At 43.0% G+C, this 22,991-nt stretch overlaps 1 protein-coding gene across 1 annotated transcript in view; it reads right to left on the bottom strand.

Annotated features, from left to right (window-relative positions):
• stx1b (syntaxin 1B) overlaps positions 1 to 22,991 on the bottom strand; it is a 93,396-nt gene that overhangs the window by 35,316 nt on the left and 35,089 nt on the right. The window contains exon 2 of the mRNA XM_042003884.1: positions 498 to 572. Within this exon, the coding sequence (XP_041859818.1) occupies positions 498 to 572 (75 nt within the window). The remainder of the gene's footprint in view (positions 1 to 497; positions 573 to 22,991) is intronic.

The raw sequence follows: 22,991 nt of genomic DNA, 5'->3' as shown, positions 1-22,991 counted from the left end.
ATCAACGCTTCAGGCTGCTGCTGGTGTAATGGTGGGGGGAGATTTTCTTGGTCCACTTTGGGCCCCTTAGTACCAACGTGGCCTGGTTTAACCAGCACAGCCTACCTGAGTATTGTTACTGACCATGTCCATCCCTTTATGACCACAGTGGAGCATCTTCTGATGCTACTTCCAGCAGGATAATGCACCATGTCACAAAGCTCAGATCATCTCCACCTGCTTTCTAGAACATGACGATGAGTTCACTGGACTCCAACGGCCTCCACAGCCACCAGATCTCAGTCCAGTAGAGCAGCTTTGGGATGTGGTGGAACGGGAGATTCTCATCATGGATGCAGCCGACAAACCTGCAGCAACTGTGTGATGCTGTCATGTCAATATGGAGAAAACCTCTGAGGAAGGTTTCCACTACCTGCTTCATCTATCACACCAGGATTAAAGAGGAGGTCTGACCTGGTATTCAGGTTTCGGGTTGTGTGTGTGTTGTGCTGCCTCACCTGTTCAAAGAACTCGTCCATGAAGTGGTCCCTGTCCACCTGCACCACCTCCTCATCATCATCGCTGTCCTTAGCCTGCAGAGAAGATGAAGATAAGTCATTGATCCGGTTATCAGCTGACAGGATAAACCGTTTAGTTGCAATGAGATAAATAAAATAAACAATAAAACTTCACTTCACCACTAAACTAAACATGATATGCAGATACGACGTCCAACAACAAGCACAACAGACCATTGCCTAGGCAACTTCAAAGAGTGTTGCCACGGCGATGAAGTCACTAAAGTCCCTGTCAGGTATTTCTGAAAAACACATGAACAGTTGAAACTGCTGCTGTCAGATCAACAAAGTCACCGAGCCACGAGCTGACGATTGTTCACAACACAAACAGTAAAAATCCGAACAGACAAGACGTAAGCCAGCAGGCACCGGCACCTCTGGTGGTCTATTTTACTCTGTTTACACCCCCATCTCATAATATAAATATATTCCTGCTTGACACTGTTGTGTGGAAACAATGTCTTGGGCATCCGTCCACACCAGGAGCCACCATGACCAGAGAGGCTGCCACCACGGGGACGGGTCAGGTCCGGCAGGCCGGGGCTGTGGTGTGGGCCCCTAGCCACCCAGACCACAGCCGTCACCACGGCAACAGACCAAGCTGCGGTGGTCGCAGCATGGAGGGTCCCCATGAGGAATGCACTGGAGATAAACATTTTAACAGTAGAAAATTAAAGAAACCTAAAAACAATAAGAACAAAGAAGAAGCACAAGTATGAAAGTTTAACTAAAGGAGCTCATAAAAACAACGTGGCTTAGTAGAACACAGTCATAAAAACAGAACTGAGAAAAGGACAAAACCAGGTGGTTTTTAAATAAATAAGTACATGTATAAGTAACATAACATAATTAAATGAAGTAGCCTAAATGAGGTAAATTGATTGAACAATTGAGTCAAAAGCTAAATTAAAAAGGTCTTGAGCCTCTTTGTAAAAACATGAACGGTCTCTGTAGCCCTGAGTTTCCCTGGTAGGACGGTCCATAGTCCAGGACCCTAGTGGTTTAACAAGGGCTTGAATTTTAGTCCTGACTATAGAAACAACCAAAAGGCCCAGAGGTACCAGAGGACCTCAGAGTCCACAAGGTCTCATAATCTAAAAGCAGGTCAGAAAAATATGAAGGTCCAAGACCATAAAGACATTCATAACTAGAAGCAGCTTAAACTCGTCCTGAAACGCACGAGGAGCCAATGCAGCGATTTTAGACCTGGTGTGATGTGCTCCCTCTGGTCCTCATCAGAACTCTGCTGCTGAGTTCTGGACCAGCTGCTGGTTTGAGATGGACTTTTTGGAAAGACCACAGAGCAGGGTGTTACAGGTCTTAAGATGATAAAATCCTGTCTCATCCAGCTCAGTCGAAAAGGACGGCAGATTTCGCACACACTGAGAATGTTGAAAGTTTTATAAGTTTGGTAAAATGATCTCTCTCTTGTCTTCAGGACCAATAATTAAAACTTCAGTTTTGTCCTGATTGAGCTGTAAGAAGTTCTCTGCCTTCGATGATTTAATATCTAAAATCCAGTTTAACAGAGTGTTAACTGGCTCCAGGTCTTCAGGAAACACAGCGATGTAAAGCTGTGTATCATCAGCATAGCTGTGGAATCAAGGCTGTGACTCCTGATGACGTTCCCAAGAGGCAACATGGACAGATTAAAAAGAAGTGGGCCTAGAACTGGTCCTTGGGGAACCCCACATTGGATTTTATGGGAGCATGTATCCATACTTGAACATAAATGTTGATCTGTGAGATTGGAGTAAAAGTATTTAAGACCAGGACCTGAGAGGCCCACCAGACTTCTGAGTCTGTCTAATAAAACCTGCTGATCTACTGGATCAAAGGTGGCACTAAGATCCAGTAGAACCAGGACTGGAAGATTCTGTGGGTCCAAGTTCCACCTGAGGTGGTTAACAATGTTTAAAAGGGCGTCTCAGTTCTGTGGTTGGTCCTAAAACCAGATTGATATTTTTCTAAAATCTCCTGTTCACCACGAAGCGTTTGAATATGGGGTACTACCTGAAAGCTTTAACGAGGCAGTAATATCATTAATTCCGAAAGGTGATAAAGATTTAACTGACCCAGCCAATTACAGACCAATAAGTTTAATAAATGTTGATTGTAAGATATTATCCAAAATATTAGCAACAAGGTTAGAGATTGTACTACCTCAAATTATTCATAGGGACCAGGTAGGGTTTATCAAGGGCAGATCTGCTGCTGATAATATGAGAAGATTGCTGCATCTCTTATGGGTGCATAGAAATAATCAAGCTCCTGTGTTGGCTGTATCTTTAGATGCCCAGAAAGCCTTCGACAGGGTAGAATGGAGTTTTTTGTTCACTGCCCTGGTGAAATTTGGTGTAGGTGTTAACTTTTGCAAATGGATTAGAACCTTATATTCATGTCCAAAGGCAGCTGTGTTCACAAATGGGATTCTCTCTTCATTTTTTAATATTTCCAGATCAACCCGTCAAGGGTGCAATTTAAGTCCACTGTTGTTCACTATCTTTTTGGAACCTTTGGCCATTCAAATTAGAGAAAATTCAAAAATAAAGGGTGTACATGGGGGAGGCAGAGAACACAAATTGTTTTTATACGCAGATGACATTTTGGTATTATGTCAGGATCCCACAAATTCTATTACAAATTTACTAGATGTTATTGATAATTATTCAGTGTTTTCTGGGTACAAAATAAATTGGCATAAATCTGAGGCCATGCCAGTCTCCCACACCTGCAGCCGTGGTTCATTATCTGGTCTCAATTTTAAGTGGATGAATAAAGGAATGAAGTATCTCGGAACTGAATTGGGCCCAGATATAGATGACATTATGGCTGACAATATAGGAAAATTGCTTAACAAAATTAAGACTAATTTGGATAAATGGACTAAGTTAAATTTGACATTATGGGGGAAAGTTAATACAGTAAAAATGGTTATAGCTCCACTTATTAATTACTATACGGGAATGTTGCCTATGTGCATCCCGCGGCCACTGATATTAAGTTATAACAATATGATAAAGCACTTTCTTTGGAATGGTAGAAAACCCCGTATCAATATTAATCGACTTTACCAACCCAAAAAGGAAGGGGGACTTGCCCTGCCCAATATAGAGCACTATACCATTTCTTTCGAGATGTCTCGATTAGCCAAGCATCGGGCAGGGGAGATCAACCTGGACTGGATTCTTATAGAACGAGAACTAGCATCTCCGTTCACGCCAATTGAAATTTTGCTACAAAAAATAAGTAAAGACAATAATTTGCAAAATCCTATTTTGAAATTTTCAAAGACGGTATGGTTGGAGGTACATAAGAAATACAAACTTATCCCTATGCCCCCTTGTGGCATAATCCTAAAATTAAAATTGGTAAAGAAACTATCTATTGGACACAATGGTTACGGAAAGGTATTAGAACTGTTGGTGATTTACTGGTTGGAGATGTGTTCATGTCATATGATGATATCAAATGCAAATTTAATTTGGAAGGTCCTGGTCATTTTTGGAAATATTTGCAAATAAGGGATTGTTTAAAAGAAAAGGTTAAGGTATTACAGGAGCAAAACCCGGTGGAGACGTTTCTGCGATTACCCCCACTATTGTGTAAAGCCTCAAAATGGTACAATATTTGCCCCTGGATTTCAAAAGAAATAAGTAAAAGTCTCAAAGTAATATGGGAAAAAGATTTAGGTTGCAAAATTGATAATGATTTGTGGGATTCAATCCTTTTAAATAATGGGTTATACATTAGAGAAGCCAGGGGTAAATTTATCCAGTACAAAATTTTAAATAGATATTATTATACACCATCCAGACTTTGCAGAATGGGTGTTGGCAGAGATGATCTGTGTTGGAAGTGTCAAATGAGTAGAGGTACTTTGATACATGCTCTCTGGGAATGCCCCAAAGTCTTTCCGATATGGGACAGCATTTTGAGTTACATGCAGGGCTGGTTACCTTGTACTTTGCCTAAATCACCCAAACTATGTTTATTAGGAGATAAAAGTGAGGTACCTCTTTTGAATAAACATACCTTCAGAGTGTTAAATACTGGACTGGTGACATGTGCCCGTCTTATTTTGAAATTTTGGAAGGACCCTCGGGTTCCAACAGTTAAAATGTGGACAGAAAAAATGACTGAAAATATTGCTTGTGAAAAAATGCTGGGAAGAATGCATTGTAAAAATGAAGCCATCTTGGAACAATGGGACAGCTTTTGCACTTATATGTGTACAAAGTGACTTGACAGGATACACACAGTTTATCCTCACCAATTTGTTTTTGTTTATTTTCTTTTGTTCAATTTTTGTATTGTGTTTATAAAATGCAAAACTAATAAAAACTTAAATTACAAAAAATAAAATCTCCTGTTCATGCAGAAACTTGTGTAACTGAATAAAAACAACTTTTCCTACCAGTTTACTTAAAAACAAAGAGTTGGATACAGGCCGGTAGTTATCCAGAATGTTTGGGTCTAAATTCCTCTCAAGTCCTTACGTCAGCTTTGGGTTTTGGTTCACTTGCATGTTGTTTATTGCTCTCTATTGATTTTGTGTTTAATTTCCTTAAGTGCTTTGAAAGGCGCACTCACATAAAATGTATTATTATTTTGTTATTAAACCTGAAGCAGGAGCCTGTTTGAGGAGGGACCTTTTTCACTGCTGCACCACGCAAAGTAGCTGTGGAGACGTTCAACTGTAAAAACATACATACTTACAAATCTCATAAAATTTTTCTTTTTCAGCTTTGAGGGAAAATCTTCTCCATAACATAGCTCTCGTTGATAATTTCAACTCATTCATTGATGGCAGGTGATTCCACCTTCAACCATTTCCTCTTGATAGCCTTCTTATTGGCTGCCAGCAGGTTTTTGTCCTTCAAGCTCCAAGTTTCTGACCTTAGGTTGCACAAATACAAAATTTCACATTTAAATGGGATGTCTATATTAAATAAACTGATTAAAAATGAAAAAAGATGCAGGACACTGGAGCCACTGGTAGAGGTGTTTGCTAGAGGTAATGAAGGAACCAGATAACAAGCGCCATCACCATCCATACAGCCAAACACCTGGTTCTGACCAGTTATGAGGAGAATTCAAGATAAAGATCAGGACAGTCAGAGGTTGGTCCACATCGCATGGCAGTAAATCAGATTCATTTCCGGTGCAGGTTGGACTCCGCCAAGGCTGCCCTTTGTCACCGATTCTGTTCATGACTTTTATGGACAGAATATTATCATTATTTTCTGAAGTGGTTTATGTGAACACAGTTGTATAAACTGGACTGATGTGGATCGTAAGTGTCTTTTTTGTAAACTGGAGCAGTATAAATAAAGTTGAGTTGAAGATTGTACATTGTATTGATAGGTTTCAGTTTTCTCTCTGCTGCAGTTCTACAGGTCCTGTTGTTTATCAGATTTGTTTGTTTACTCCGCTCCGCGTCTAACTGCTGATTCTGGATCAGACGAGTCACCCGAAACCAAACGAAACCAGAACCCGGCTCACAAGCCTGAAATGTGGTGACCCAGCAGGTCATTTGAACACATCAGCATGGTGACTGAATTCCAGCTCTGTGATTGGATGATTCCTGCAGCTTTTCAAAGACCTGATGATGAGTCTGAGCAGCTGCAAAGGATCATGGGATCAGACTGATAGGCTCCAGCTGTTCCACCAATCAGAGACTGCCATCAGCATCATGGTGTCCTCAGAAAAACACACCACTCAGAGTGCTGTTATCTGCAGAGACCGGACCACAACCAGACCTCTGAGGTCCTAAACGTCCAGGAGGAAAGGAGAAGACCCGGCCGGGTAACCAGAGCAGATTCTCATAAAAGTAAAAATGAAAGAGATGAAACTATCAGGTCATTGGAAGGTAAATATTCTGTCAGGTTTCAGATTCATTACCAGCAGGGTTTATATGGGGAGTTTTCCTGATGTACTTAAACACAACACCAAACTAGGACACATTTCGCTTTTCATCAGAACTGGTTTTTATCACGATAACATTGATCAGCAGACCAACAGGAGGTCTCAGTGGTGAGTTCACGGACTTTAGTCATTTTCTCATTGATGGTTGTTGTTGCTTACTGGGTCTTAAAATGGTTTCCATCCTGGTCTATAAACCTGTCCAACGGAGGTCACATGATCACCTCAGCCAACGGTCGGTTCTGGGTTTAACTGGAAGTCCGGAACCAACATAAACGTCTGACAGGATCTCACAGGTCCTTCAGGGTTTCACTCATTTGAAGGAAAATGTAGCTCTGAGAGTCCAGCTGTGTCTAACAGGATCTACCGGGTCCCTCAGGACCCAAAAAGCTTGTAATTCTCCTCAGTCCAAGTTAATAATTTTAAAGCATAATGAGACTCGTGTTCAAGAAAACTGGCAGCTCAGTGAGGTGGGACGCTCTCTAACTGGATCTAACTGGGGTCTGACTGGGTCTAACTCCGTCTAACCTGGTCTAACTTGGGCTGACATGGTTTAACCAGATCTAACTGGAGTCTAACTGGAGTCTAACTGGGTATAAAGTGATCTAAAAAGATCATTCGTGTTTAAATGAGGTTCAAACTGGACTGGAAATGGTTTCTGAGAGTCTAAGGCATTAAAATAAGGTCTTTGCTGGGCTGTGTTCCGAACTTTCAGACTGGTATCCTTGGGCTTTTTCCAGCCGGTGTTTCTTATTCATGTTGATGGTTGTGATGCTGCAGCACTGAAACTAACTTAAATGATCTCTGAATCTGAACCTTTCAATCAGGACTCTGGTCGGGTTGTAAATTCGGACTTAAATGCAGAAGGAAGAGAAGTTTGTCTCGGATGTTGATGTGGATCAGTCTGCAGCTCCATGCAGCTTCAGTTGTCCTTCCTGCAGATGGTTTGTTTTTCCCGATCGCTTGCGGCGAAAACATGTCTGAAACTGGGTTGCTCTACTTCTTCTTTCCACAGCTACAGAAAAACATCCCTACCAGAGGAAAGATCTGCAGGAAGAAAGCAGTTTGTTAATTTTTCAGCCTCTCAAATTTAACACTGACTTCTGCTCAACTAGCCTGCATCACTTTCACTGAGTTTCAGCTCAGATCAGATGCTTTAGTTCTGGGTTCAGGATCCAGCTCAGGATCTGGTTTCAGGGCCTGAAAATGCAGCATGTCAACGAGTGTCCTCACAGGGACACGATTCTGTGTGTGTGTTTGACTCAGACACGGTCCCTGAAGGCATCACGAGCCCCTCCCTGTGGAAATCCTCCACAGAGAGATTTTTTTCCTGGATGTGACAGCAGAGGACTTTCTAACCTTCAGAGTCAGCTGGACCCAGAGACACCCGGGAAGCAGACCGAGACGTGACATCGAGGTAAACAATGATCTGATCACATAAAGTCAAACAGAACATAAAATTGAAGTATAATGTACATAATAAAAATTTTAATAAAAAATAGAAAAGTAAAGAAATTCAAATTATTAAAAAAAGGAAAGAACAAATCAGATAAAAAGTAAAAATCAATTTTTATCTCTTTATTGGGGACATGACCATATTTGGACGTAGAAAATGCCTCTGCTTGTTGTCCTGCTGCATCCAGCCGACCTGGAGAAGCTCAGCATGTTATCTCTGAGGGAAAATCACGTGATTCCAGTTTAATCTCTGGGCTCAGCATTCCTTGTTGTTGGTGTGTTCAGCTGCATGATCTGATAAAACTAAAATACACCATAAATTCAGTCACTGCAGCCAATCAGCATCTTCTCCTTTGCCAATCAGCATCTTCTCCTTTTAACCGGCCAATCAGAGCCTGTTGACTGGCTATAGAAGCAGCATTTTATCCTAAAACACAACACAGATGAGGAGGTTCAAGGAGACTGTGGTGCAGCAACTGATAGAGAAAATGTTTGTGTTCGGTTCTGGACTTGGACCGAGCCTTGGTCTGTGGGCCCATCAGACTGAGAGGCCGATTTTGGTTCTGGCTGTAATCAGCTCTGCAGCTCCTCAGGCCACCTGATGGGGGTGCCGCTGCAGGCGTAGCATACCGACGCCCGGTTCGACTGCAACGGCTCTGCTCCTCCAGGAAACAGACCCATCCCACATCAGCAGCAGTTTGTGGTTACAGAAACCAAACGGCTCAACAGCTGACTAACTCAGTGGTGACCAAGGAGGGATTAATAACACGGGATTCCACGGTCCAAGGGTCACGGGCCCCCAAGATGCTGCTTAAAGTGACTAATTTACCTCCAAGAGATGAAGTTACAAAAACAACAGATCTGTTTTTATCTGATTCCTTTTCCAACATTTGGAGGAGTCGTTCATCTGAACACTTTCAGACCGAGTTCTCCAGCCAACAGGACGCATTGCAGTTTGAGAAAAACACGACGTTTAAAAGCAACAAACGCCGCTGTCCTCTTTGGGTTTAGATCTGGAAAACCTGACATTTAAAAAGCGAACGTCTCCGCCCTCTTTGGGTTTAGATCTGGAAAACCTGACGTTTAAAAAGCGAACGTCACCGCCCTCTTTGGGTTTAGAACTGGAAAACCTGACGTTTAAAAAGCGAACGTCACCGCCCTCTTTGGGTTTAGATCTGGAAAACGCGACGTTTAAAAAGCGAACGTCACCGCCCTCTTTGGGTTTAGATCTGGAAAACGCGACGTTTAAAAAGCGAACATCTCCGCCCTCTTTGGGTTTAGATCTGGAAAACCTGACGTTTAAAAAGCGAACGTCTCTGCCCTCTTTGGGTTTAGATCTGGAAAACGCGACGTTTAAAAAGCGAACGTCACCGCCCTCTTTGGGTTTAGATCTGGAAAACGCAAAATTTAAAAAGCGAACGTCTCCGCCCTCTTTGGGTTTAGATCTGGAAAACGCGACGTTTAAAAAGCGAACGTCACCGCCCTCTTTGGGTTTAGATCTGGAAAACGCGACGTTTAAAAAGCGAACATCTCCGCCCTCTTTGGGTTTAGATCTGGAAAACCTGACGTTTAAAAAGCGAACGTCTCCGCCCTCTTTGGGTTTAGATCTGGAAAACGCGACGTTTAAAAAGCGAACGTCACCGCCCTCTTTGGGTTTAGATCTGGAAAACGCGACGTTTAAAAAGCGAACGTCACCGCCCTCTTTGGGTTTAGAACTGGAAAACCTGATGTTTAAAAAGCGAACGTCTCCGCCCTCTTTGGGTTTAGATCTGGAAAACGTGACGTTTAAAAAGCGAACGTCACTGCCCTCTTTGGGTTTAGATCTGGAAAACGCGACGTTTAAAAAGCGAACGTCACCGCCCTCTTTGGGTTTAGATCTGGAAAACCTGACGTTTAAAAAGCGAACGTCTCCGCCCTCTTTGGGTTTAGATCTGGAAAACGCGACGTTTAAAAAGCGAACGTCACCGCCCTCTTTGGGTTTAGATCTGGAAAACGCGACGTTTAAAAAGCGAACGTCACCGCCCTCTTTGGGTTTAGAACTGGAAAACCTGACGTTTAAAAAGCGAACGTCACCGCCCTCTTTGGGTTTAGATCTGGAAAACGCGACGTTTAAAAAGCAAACGTCACCGCCCTCTTTGGGTTTAGATCTGGAAAACCTGACGTTTAAAAAGCGAACGTCACCGCCCTCTTTGGGTTTAGAACTGGAAAACCTGACGTTTAAAAAGCGAACGTCTCCACCCTCTTTGGGTTTAGATCTGGAAAACGCGACGTTTAAAAAGCGAACATCTCCGCCCTCTTTGGGTTTAGATCTGGAAAACCTGACGTTTAAAAAGCGAACGTCTCCGCCCTCTTTGGGTTTAGATCTGGAAAACGCGACGTTTAAAAAGCAAACGTCACCGCCCTCTTTGGGTTTAGATCTGGAAAACCTGACGTTTAAAAAGCGAACGTCACCGCCCTCTTTGGGTTTAGAACTGGAAAACGCGACGTTTAAAAAGCGAACGTCTCCGCCCTCTTTGGGTTTAGATCTGGAAAACGCGACGTTTGAAAAGCAAATGTCACCGCCCTCTTTGGGTTTAGATCTGGAAAACCTGATGTTTAAAAAGCAAACGTCTCCGCCCTCTTTGGGTTTAGATCTGGAAAACCTGACGTTTAAAAAGAGAACGTCTCCGCCCTCTTTGGGTTTAGAACTGGAAAACCTGACGTTTAAAAAGAGAACGTCTCCGCCCTCTTTGGGTTTAGAACTGGAAAACCTGACGTTTAAAAAGTGAACGTCACCGCCCTTTTTGGGTTTAGATCTGGAAAACACGACGTTTAAAAAGTGAACGTCACCGCCCTCTTTGGGTTTAGAACTGGAAAACCTGACGTTTAAAAAGCGAACGTCACCGCCCTCTTTGGGTTTAGATCTGGAAAACGCGACGTTTGAAAAGCAAATGTCACCGCCCTCTTTGGGTTTAGATCTGGAAAACCTGACGTTTAAAAAGCAAACGTCTCCGCCCTCTTTGGGTTTAGATCTGGAAAACCTGACGTTTAAAAAGAGAACGTCTCCGCCCTCTTTGGGTTTAGATCTGGAAAACCTGACGTTTAAAAAGAGAACGTCTCCGCCCTCTTTGGGTTTAGAACTGGAAAACCTGACGTTTAAAAAGAGAACGTCTCCGCCCTCTTTGGGTTTAGAACTGGAAAACCTGACGTTTAAAAAGTGAACGTCAACGCCCTCTTTGGGTTTAGATCTGGAAAACGCGACGTTTAAAAAGTGAACGTCACCGCCCTCTTTGGGTTTAGATCTGGAAAACGCAACGTTTAAAAAGCGAACGTCTCCGCCCTCTTTGGGTTTAGATCTGGAAAACCTGACGTTTAAAAAGCGAACGTCACCGCCCTCTTTGGGTTTAGATCTGGAAAACGCGACGTTTAAAAAGCAAACGTCACCGCCCTCTTTGGGTTTAGATCTGGAAAACCTGATGTTTAAAAAGCGAACGTCTCCGCCCTCTTTGGGTTTAGATCTGGAAAACCTGACGTTTAAAAAGAGAACGTCTCCGCCCTCTTTGGGTTTAGAACTGGAAAACCTGACGTTTAAAAAGAGAACATCTCCGCCCTCTTTGGGTTTAGAACTGGAAAACCTGACGTTTAAAAAGCGAACGTCACCGCCCTCTTTGGGTTTAGATCTGGAAAACGCGACGTTTAAAAAGCAAACGTCACCGCCCTCTTTGGGTTTAGATCTGGAAAACCTGACGTTTAAAAAGCGAACGTCACCGCCCTCTTTGGGTTTAGAACTGGAAAACCTGACGTTTAAAAAGCGAACGTCTCCACCCTCTTTGGGTTTAGATCTGGAAAACGCGACGTTTAAAAAGTGAACGTCACCGCCCTCTTTGGGTTTAGATCTGGAAAACCTGACGTTTAAAAAGCGAACGTCTCCGCCCTCTTTGGGTTTAGATCTGGAAAACGCGACGTTTAAAAAGCGAACGTCACCGCCCTCTTTGGGTTTAGAACTGGAAAACCTGACGTTTAAAAAGCGAACGTCACCGCCCTCTTTGGGTTTAGATCTGGAAAACGCGACGTTTAAAAAGCAAACGTCACCGCCCTCTTTGGGTTTAGATCTGGAAAACCTGACGTTTAAAAAGCGAACGTCACCGCCCTCTTTGGGTTTAGAACTGGAAAACCTGACGTTTAAAAAGCGAACGTCTCCACCCTCTTTGGGTTTAGATCTGGAAAACGCGACGTTTAAAAAGCGAACATCTCCGCCCTCTTTGGGTTTAGATCTGGAAAACCTGACGTTTAAAAAGCGAACGTCTCCGCCCTCTTTGGGTTTAGATCTGGAAAACGCGACGTTTAAAAAGCAAACGTCACCGCCCTCTTTGGGTTTAGATCTGGAAAACCTGACGTTTAAAAAGCGAACGTCACCGCCCTCTTTGGGTTTAGAACTGGAAAACGCGACGTTTAAAAAGCGAACGTCTCCGCCCTCTTTGGGTTTAGATCTGGAAAACGCGACGTTTGAAAAGCAAATGTCACCGCCCTCTTTGGGTTTAGATCTGGAAAACCTGATGTTTAAAAAGCAAACGTCTCCGCCCTCTTTGGGTTTAGATCTGGAAAACCTGACGTTTAAAAAGAGAACGTCTCCGCCCTCTTTGGGTTTAGAACTGGAAAACCTGACGTTTAAAAAGAGAACGTCTCCGCCCTCTTTGGGTTTAGAACTGGAAAACCTGACGTTTAAAAAGTGAACGTCACCGCCCTTTTTGGGTTTAGATCTGGAAAACACGACGTTTAAAAAGTGAACGTCACCGCCCTCTTTGGGTTTAGAACTGGAAAACCTGACGTTTAAAAAGCGAACGTCACCGCCCTCTTTGGGTTTAGATCTGGAAAACGCGACGTTTGAAAAGCAAATGTCACCGCCCTCTTTGGGTTTAGATCTGGAAAACCTGACGTTTAAAAAGCAAACGTCTCCGCCCTCTTTGGGTTTAGATCTGGAAAACCTGACGTTTAAAAAGAGAACGTCTCCGCCCTCTTTGGGTTTAGATCTGGAAAACCTGACGTTTAAAAAGAGAACGTCTCCGCCCTCTTTGGGTTTAGAACTGGAAAACCTGACGTTTAAAAAGAGAACGTCTCCGCCCTCTTTGGGTTTAGAACTGGAAAACCTGACGTTTAAAAAGTGAACGTCAACGCCCTCTTTGGGTTTAGATCTGGAAAACGCGACGTTTAAAAAGTGAACGTCACCGCCCTCTTTGGGTTTAGATCTGGAAAACGCAACGTTTAAAAAGCGAACGTCTCCGCCCTCTTTGGGTTTAGATCTGGAAAACCTGACGTTTAAAAAGCGAACGTCACCGCCCTCTTTGGGTTTAGATCTGGAAAACGCGACGTTTAAAAAGCAAACGTCACCGCCCTCTTTGGGTTTAGATCTGGAAAACCTGATGTTTAAAAAGCGAACGTCTCCGCCCTCTTTGGGTTTAGATCTGGAAAACCTGACGTTTAAAAAGAGAACGTCTCCGCCCTCTTTGGGTTTAGAACTGGAAAACCTGACGTTTAAAAAGAGAACATCTCCGCCCTCTTTGGGTTTAGAACTGGAAAACCTGACGTTTAAAAAGAGAACGTCACCGCCCTCTTTGGGTTTAGATCTGGAAAACGCGACGTTTAAAAAGTGAACGTCACCGGCCTCTTTGGGTTTAGATCTGGAAAACGCGACGTTTAAAAAGCGAACGTCTCCGCCCTCTTTGGGTTTAGATCTGGAAAACGCGACGTTTAAAAAGTGAACGTCACCGCCCTCTTTGGGTGTAGATCTGGAAAACGCGACGTTTAAAAAGTGAACGTCACCGCCCTCTTTGGGTTTAGATCTGGAAAACCTGACGTTTAAAAAGTGAACGTCACCGCCCTCTTTGGGTTTAGATCTGAAAAACGCGACGTTTAAAAAGAGAACGTCTCCGCCCTCTTTGGGTTTAGATCTGGAAAACCTGACGTTTAAAGAGCGAACGTCACTGCCCTCTTTGGGTTTAGATCTGGAAAACGCGACGTTTAAAAAGCGAACGTCTCCGCCCTCTTTGGGTTTAGATCTGGAAAACGCGACGTTTAAAAAGTGAACGTCACCGCCCTCTTTGGGTTTAGATCTGGAAAACGCGACGTTTAAAAAGCGAACGTCTCCGCCCTCTTTGGGTTTAGATCTGGAAAACGCGACGTTTAAAAAGTGAACGTCACCGCCCTCTTTGGGTTTAGATCTGGAAAACCTGACGTTTAAAAAGTGAACGTCACCGCCCTCTTTGGGTTTAGATCTGGAAAACGCGACGTTTAAAAAGAGAACGTCTTCGCCCTCTTTGGGTTTAGATCTGGAAAACCTGACGTTTAAAGAGCGAACGTCACTGCCCTCTTTGGGTTTAGAACTGGAAAACGCAACGTTTAAAAAGAGAAAGTCTCCGCCCTCTTTGGGTTTAGATCTGGAAAACGCAACGTTTAAAAAGAGAATGTCTCCGCCCTCTTTGGGTTTAGATCTGGAAAACGCGACGTTTAAAAAGCGAACGTCACCGCCCTCTTTGGGTTTAGATCTGGAAAACGCAACGTTTAAAAAGAGAACGTCTCCGACCTCTTTGGGTTTAGATCTGGAAAACCTGACGTTTAAATAGCGAACATCGCCTTCCTCTTTTGGTTTAGATCTGGGTGCAACGAGGATGACAGCCCTGACTAATATTTGAAGATGCGTACATAACCGCAGAGGCAGCTGTTCCCTCTTCATCGAACCATCTGAGGACCAGAGACTTTCTGAGGAGGAGGACGAGGAGGAGAAGCTCCTACTTTTTGTCTTCTATTTGTCTCACCAGAACATCAAACCACTCGTCCTTTATTCCTCATGAACCTGTGAATCTTCTGCCTGTGATGATCTCATTGAACACTAAACTAAAATCAGAGCAACAAACAGATGAATTAAATATAACAAAATGAAAGAAATTCAGATAAAAAGCAGGAAATTTTTCTTGAATCATTTTTAAAAAGATTTAATGTGATTAAGCAGATGAAGTTATTTCATCTCTGAGCCATGACGAAGAGGAAGAGGAAGAAGAAGAAGAGGGCTTTCCAGACTTTCAGACATACATGGATTAACTGTTAATGAAGCTCGTTACATGTAATGTGTAAACGTGACAACAAATGTGTGTACATGTGTGTTTGTGACCAAATTACTCTGATTAATGTGAGTAAGTGAGCAGTGTCTGCCGGCAGGGAAGAGATGAGCGACAGGGAGAGGTAGGAATGTGAAGAGGATGTAGATGAAGACGCTCCACAGAGACATGATGGATGAGGAGGGGGGAGGGGAGGAAGAGGAGGTAATGATGGGGCAGAGAGGAGGAAGAGGGGGATGGGTGATGGAGAGGGGAGGAAGAGCGGACAGTAAGATGCTGTGAAATACATGTTCAATAATTAAAAAACGACTTAAGATGATTAATTAACCCTTAAAATGCCAAGATAGTTTCTGTTGTATAAACCAGTCGGTAGCAGCTTTTAATCCCAGTATAAACCAGTCTGTAGCAGTTTTTAATCCCAGTATAAACCAGTCTGTAGAAGTTTATAATCCCAGTATAAACCAGTCTGTAACAGTTTATAATCCCAGTATTAACCAGTCTGTAACAGCATATAATCCCAGTATAAACCAGTCTGTAGCAGCTTTTAATCCCAGTATAAACCAGTGTGTAGCAGCTTTTAATCCCAGTATAAACCAGTCTGTAACAGCGTTTAATCCCAGTATAAACCAGTCTATAGCAGCTTTTAATCCCAGTATAAACCAGTCTGTAACAGCTTTTAATCCCAGTATAAACCAGTCTGTAAGAGCTTTTAATCCCAGTATAAACCAGTCTGTAGCAGCTTTTAATCCCAGTATAAACCAGTCTGTAACAGCTTTTAATCCCAGTATAAACCAGTCTGTAACAGCTTTTAATCCCAGTATAAACCAGTCTGTAAGAGCTTTTAATCCCAGTATAAACCAGTCTGTAGCAGCTTTTAATCCCAGTATAAACCAGTCTGTAACAGCTTTTAATCCCAGTATAAACCAGTCTGTAACAGCTTTTAATCCCAGTATAAACCAGTGTGTAACAGCTTTTAATCCCAGTATAAACCAGTCTGTAGCAGCTTTTAATCCCAGTATAAACCAGTCTGTAACAGCTTTTAATCCCAGTATAAACCAGGTTGTAACAGCTTTTAATCCCAGTATAAACCAGTCTGTAGCAGCTGTTAATACCAGTATAAAACAGTCTGTAACAGCTTTTAATCCCAGTATAAACCAGTCTGTAGCAGCTGTTAATCCCAGTATAAACCAGTTTATAGCAGCTTTTAATCCCAGTATAAACCACTCTGTAGCAGCTTTTAATCCCAGTATAAACCAGTCTGTAGCAGCTTTTAATCTCAGTATAAACCAGTCTGTAGCAGCTTTTAATCCCAGTATAAACCAGTCTGTAACAGCTTTTAATCCCAGTATAAACCAGTCTGTAACAGCTTTTAATCCCAGTATAAACCAGTCTGTAGCAGCTTTTAATCCCAGTATAAACCAGTCTGTAGCAGCTTTTAATCCCAGTATAAACCAGTGTGTAACAGCTTTTACTCCCAGTATAAACCAGTCTGTAGCAGCTTTTAATCCCAGTATAAACCAGTCTGTAGCAGCTTTTAATCCCAGTATAAACCAGTCTGTAACAGCGTTTAATCCCAGTATAAACCAGTCTATAGCAGCTTTTAATCCCAGTATAAACCAGTCTGTAACAGCTTTTAATCCCAGTATAAACCAGTCTGTAAGAGCTTTTAATCCCAGTATAAACCAGTCTGTAGCAGCTTTTAATCCCAGTATAAACCAGTCTGTAACAGCTTTTAATCCCAGTATAAACCAGTCTGTAACAGCTTTTAATCCCAGTATAAACCAGTCTGTAAGAGCTTTTAATCCCAGTATAAACCAGTCTGTAGCAGCTTTTAATCCCAGTATAAACCAGTCTGTAACAGCTTTTAATCCCAGTATAAACCAGTCTGTAACAGCTTTTAATCCCAGTATAAACCAGTGTGTAACAGCTTTTAATCCCAGTATAAACCAGTCTGTAGCAGCTTTTAATCCCAGTATAAACCAGTCTGTAACAGCTTTTAATCCCAGTATAAACCAGGTTGTAACAGCTTTTAATCCCAGTATAAACCAGTCTGTAGCAGCTGTTAATACCAGTATTAAACAGTCTGTAACAGCTTTTAATCCCAGTATAAACCAGTCTGTAGCAGCTGTTAATCCCAGTATAAACCAGTTTATAGCAGCTTTTAATCCCAGTATAAACCACTCTGTAGCAGCTTTTAATCCCAGTATAAACCAGTCTGTAGCAGCTTTTAATCTCAGTATAAACCAGTCTGTAGCAGCTTTTAATCCCAGTATAAACCAGTCTGTAACAGCTTTTAATCCCAGTATAAACCAGTCTGTAACAGCTTTTAATCCCAGTATAAACCAGTCTGTAGCAGCTTTTAATCCCAGTATAAACCAGTCTGTAGCAGCTTTTAATCCCAGTATAAACCAGTCTGTAAAAGCTTTTAATCCCAGTATAAACCAGTGTGTAACAGCTTTTAATCCCAGTATAAACCAGTGTGTAGTAGCTGTTAATCCCAGTATAAACCAGTCTTTGGCAGCTTTTAATCCCAGTATAAACCAGTCTGTAGTAGCTTTTAAACCCAGTATAATCCAGTCTATAGCAGCTTTTAATTCCAGTATAAACCAGTCTGTAGCAGCTTTTAATCCCAGTATAAACCAGTCTGTAACAGCTTTTAATCCCAGTATAAACCAGTCTGTAGCAGCTGAAGATTTTAGTCCCAGTCAGCATCAGACCATAAATAAATTTATAAACATAAATAGGATATGGTTTCCCCATATTAGCTTATAGCTAATCTAGTGCTAGCATAGAACTAGCCTCATGCTAAAATCAAGTTAATAGCCTTACATAGTAGCTGTACCTGCACAGCAATAAAAACAAATCTTTTCTAGAAATGTGTAGCCAGATGTAAGTATTTTAAAAGGATCAACTGGTTTGGTAATACTGGTGTAGTGATACTGGTGTAGTGATACAGGTGTAGTAATACTGGTATAGTGATACTAGTATCGTGACACTGGTGTAGTGATGCTAGTATAGTGATACTGGTGTATTGATACTAGTATAGTGATACTGGTATAGTGATACTAGTATCGTGACACTGGTGTAGTGATGCTAGTATAGTGATACTGGTGTAGTGATACTAGTATAGTGATACTGGTGTTGTGATGCTAGTATAGTGATACTGGTGTAGTGATACTAGTATAGTGATACTGGTGTTGTGATACTAGTATAGTGATACTGGTGTAGTGATACTAGTATAGTGATTTTGGTGTGATAAAGGTGTAGTAATACTGGTATAGTGATACTAGTATTGTGATACTGGTGTAGTGATGCTAGTATAGTGATACTGGTGTAGTGATACTGGTGTAGTGATACAGGTGTAGTGATACTGGTATAGTGATACTAGTATCGTGATACTGGTGTAGTGATGCTAGTATAGTGATACTGGTGTAGTGATGTTAGTATAGTGATACTGGTGTAGTGATACTAGTATAGTGATACTGGTGTTGTGATACTAGTATAGTGATACTGGTGTAGTGATACTAGTATAGTGATTTTGGTGTGATAAAGGTGTAGTAATACTGGTATAGTGATACTAGTATTGTGATACTGGTGTAGTGATGCTAGTATAGTGATACTGGTGTAGTGATACTGGTGTAGTGATACAGGTGTAGTGATACTGGTATAGTGATACTAGTATCGTGATACTGGTGTAGTGATGCTAGTATAGTGATACTGGTGTAGTGATGTTAGTATAGTGATACTGGTGTAGTGATACTGGTGTAGTGATGCTAGTATAGTGATACTGGTGTAGTGATACTGGTGTAGTGATACAGGTGTAGTAATACTGGTATAGTGATACTAGTATCGTGATACTGGTGTAGTGATGCTAGTATAGTGATACTGGTGTAGTGATGTAAGTATCATGATACTGGTGTAGTGATGCTAGTATAGTGATACTGGTGTAGTGATACAGGTGTAGTAATACTGGTATAGTGATACTAGTATCGTGATACTGGTGTAGTGATGCTAGTATAGTGATACTGGTGTAGTGATGTAAGTATCATGATACTGGTGTAGTGATGCTAGTATAGTGATACTGGTGTAGTGATACAGGTGTAGTAATACTGGTGATGCTTGCAAGTGTTGGAAAGATGTTTCTGTCCTACAGAGCTCTGTCAATCACCAGAGCAGGCACCTGCGGTGTCCAATCAGACTTCAGAGCAGGCAGGTGTCACCATGGCTCCCCCTCTAGCTCCACCCCTGATTTATCACCATGTGAAAATTTTAATTTAAATAATTGTTTTTAACATGTAGTGACAGGTTGTATAAAATTATTCAGGAGAAAACTACTTAGTATTATAAACAGTTAAAATTAGTCTTTCTTATAATAATGAACTATGGTTATAAGATAATTAATTAATTGAATTTAATTTGTTTAAGCTCTCATAAAAATGTGTAAATATGTAAAAATGATGATAATCTGTTTTCACCCTAAAATATAAGATGTAAAGTTAATTGTGTATTTTCTGCTTTGCTTTCTTTCCTTGTCCTGTCATGTTTTTCTTTCAGATACTTCCTTTTCATTTTCGTTTCTACTGTACTTCCTTTTCCTGTACTGTACTGCTTTTATTTCTTTCACTCTGACTTATTTTCTTTTACCTCTTGGCCTCCCCCCTTCCTACTTCCTTTCCTATCCTTTGATTCCCTCCTTTTATTTGCATCCTCTCCTCTTTCTGTCTTCCCTCTCATGTCATGCAGACTTAAATCAGGACGTTGACCTCAGGTGTCACAGTGTTTTCTGTTGCCAACACAATGCGCGTGTGCATGTTGCATGCATGAATGCACACACACTGTATCCGTGTGCATGCAGCAAACCATGCCAGCAGCTAGCTGTATTACCCACAATCCTCTTGGATCCCTGGCTCTACCCAGAGTCCATCTGTGCTCTGAGTTACTGGCCACCGGGCACTGACTTCACCTACAGAAGATTTTTAAGAACCTAGAACCGTGTTTTCAACTCCTAACTGGTTCTGTTAAATTACTCCTTTATGCTCCAACATTTGATTCAAGAGGAAACCTGAATAGGTGCTAAACTCCCAGACACACACTGATCCTCAAAAATCACTTTGTGTCCACAGGGACAACGTTCCCATAAGATGGTGTGCAGATTTGTGTCCTCATGACACATGTAAACTAACACACACACACACACACACACACACACACACACACTGCTTTCTCTACTTCTTTGTGTCTATAAATAGTCAGACTTGTTCTCTGCTGAGACGATGCCAGAGGGACAAATAGAGAAAATAAAGGCAGGCAGCAAAAAAGAAAAGAAGGAGAAAAAGAAGATGGATCTTTTATCGGACTGGTAATGGATAAAGATACGGAGGAGTGAGGATGAAGAGGTGGAAGATGCTTCAGCTTGTTGTTGTATTGGCAGTTTAACATGGGACAGCTAAAAATTGATCAGAAACCAGCGCAGCATCATTCCATTTCTCCTCCTCCTCCACCTCCTCCTCCTCAGCAGCACCAAGGCACTCTGGGTAATCAAGCCCAGGATGCAGCTGAATCAATAGATAATCTTCTTTTAGTTGGTGGCGGCTGGCAGGCGGCCTCGGTCTGGATGAGCGTCCTCACTGCTGTTCTACCTATCACCTGCTTCCATGCAGGGTTGATGACTTGATTTTTGCTTTTAGTTTTTTTTATTTCATCAATTTAATCATCACTAATCTGCTAAAGAGATTTTTTTCTAGTGCTTTTTTAAGAAATCAAGGTTATGTCCTGGTCGACTGGTTAATAACACCTGTCGGTCTCACCTGGAGGAATAATCAGAGGCACCACTCGCATCTTCAAATGATGCCACAGGGGTGAAAATCTGCTTAACAACTGTAGAAGGTACAGTAGGCTATGTAAGTGAAACAATTTCCTCTTTAGCCACAATACTACCAGGATGTTGGTCCCGATGCGTTCACGGACCAGACTGCAAACTACTGCAGGATGTTGGTCCCGATGCGTTCACAGACCAGACTGCAAACTACTGCAGGATGTTGGTCCCGATGCGTTCACGGACCAGACTGCGAATTACTGCAGGATGTTGGTCCTGGTGCGTTCACGGACCAGACTGCAAACTACTGCAGGATGTTGGTCCCGATGCGTTCACGGACCAGACTGCAAACTACTGCAGGATGTTGGTCCTGATGCGTTCATGGACCAGACTGCAAATTACTGCAGGATGTTGGTCCTGATGCGTTCACGGACCAGACTGCGAACTACTGCAGGATGTTGGTCCTGATGCGTTCACGGACCAGACTGCGAACTACTGCACGATGTTGGTCCAGAAACGTTCACGGACCAGACTGCGAACTACTGCACGATGTTGGTCCAGAAACGTTCACGGACCAGACTGCGAACTACTGCAGGATGTTGGTCCTGATGCGTTCACGGACCAGACTGCAAACTACTGCAGGATGTTGGTCCTGATGCGTTCACGGACCAGACTGCAAACTACTGCAGGATGTTGGTCCCGATGCGTTCACAGACCAGACTGCAAACTACTGCAGGATGTTGGTCCCGATGCGTTCACGGACCAGACTGCGAATTACTGCAGGATGTTGGTCCTGGTGCGTTCACGGACCAGACTGCAAACTACTGCAGGATGTTGGTCCTGATGCGTTCATGGACCAGACTGCAAATTACTGCAGGATGTTGGTCCTGGTGCGTTCACGGACCAGACTGCAAATTACTGCAGGATCTTGGTCCCGATGCGTTCACGGACCAGACTGCAAACTACTGCAGGATGTTGGTCCTGATGCGTTCATGGACCAGACTGCAAATTACTGCAGGATGTTGGTCCTGATGCGTTCACGGACCAGACTGCGAACTACTGCAGGATGTTGGTCCTGATGCGTTCACGGACCAGACTGCGAACTACTGCACGATGTTGGTCCAGAAACGTTCACGGACCAGACTGCGAACTACTGCACGATGTTGGTCCAGAAACGTTCACGGACCAGACTGCGAACTACTGCAGGATGTTGGTCCTGATGCGTTCACGGACCAGACTGCGAACTACTGCAGGATGGTGGTCCAGAAACGTTCACGGACCAGACTGCGAACTACTGCAGGATGTTGGTCCAGAAACGTTCACGGACCAGACTGCGAACTACTGCAGGATGTTGGTCCTGATGCGTTCACGGACCAGACTGCAAATTACTGCAGGATGTTGGTCCAGAAGCGTTCACGGACCAGACTGCAAATTACTGCAGGATGTTGGTCCCGATGCGTTCACGGACCAGACTGCGAACTACTGCAGGATGTTGGTCCTGATGCGTTCACGGACCAGACTGCGAACTACTGCAGGATGTTGGTCCTGATGCGTTCACGGACCAGACTGCGAACTACTGCAGGATGTTGGTCCAGAAACGTTCACGGACCAGACTGCAAATTACTGCAGGATGTTGGTCCCGATGCATTCACGGACCAGACTGCGAACTACTGCAGGATGTTGGTCCCGATGCATTCACGGACCAGACTGCGAACTACTGCAGGATGTTGGTCCTGATGCGTTCACGGACCAGACTGCGAACTACTGCACGATGTTGGTCCAGAAACGTTCACGGACCAGACTGCGAACTACTGCAGGATGTTGGTCCTGATGCGTTCACGGACCAGACTGCGAACTACTGCAGGATGGTGGTCCTGATGCGTTCACGGACCAGACTGCGAACTACTGCAGGATGTTGGTCCCGATGTGTTACGGCCTCTGGCCTGTCAGTCTGGTGATGGAGCCTGTCAGCATGATGATGGAAAGTGGATGCATGATCTCCACCAGGAGCTGCTCTTCTCCTCCCCTCTTCCCTGCCGGAATTGGTCAAAGGCCGCGCTGGGACTTCCTGGAAGGGGCGGAGCTTCGGGCACAAAAGCCGGCAGTCTCCTCCACTCGGGGCGACTGTGTTCTTGGGCATGCAGTTCT

Source organism: Melanotaenia boesemani, chromosome 2, assembly GCF_017639745.1.
Source record: "Melanotaenia boesemani isolate fMelBoe1 chromosome 2, fMelBoe1.pri, whole genome shotgun sequence".
In the NCBI taxonomy this organism is placed as follows: domain Eukaryota; kingdom Metazoa; phylum Chordata; class Actinopteri; order Atheriniformes; family Melanotaeniidae; genus Melanotaenia; species Melanotaenia boesemani.
Note: the sequence above shows the minus strand (reverse complement) of the source record. Positions and strands in the feature narration are given on the sequence as shown.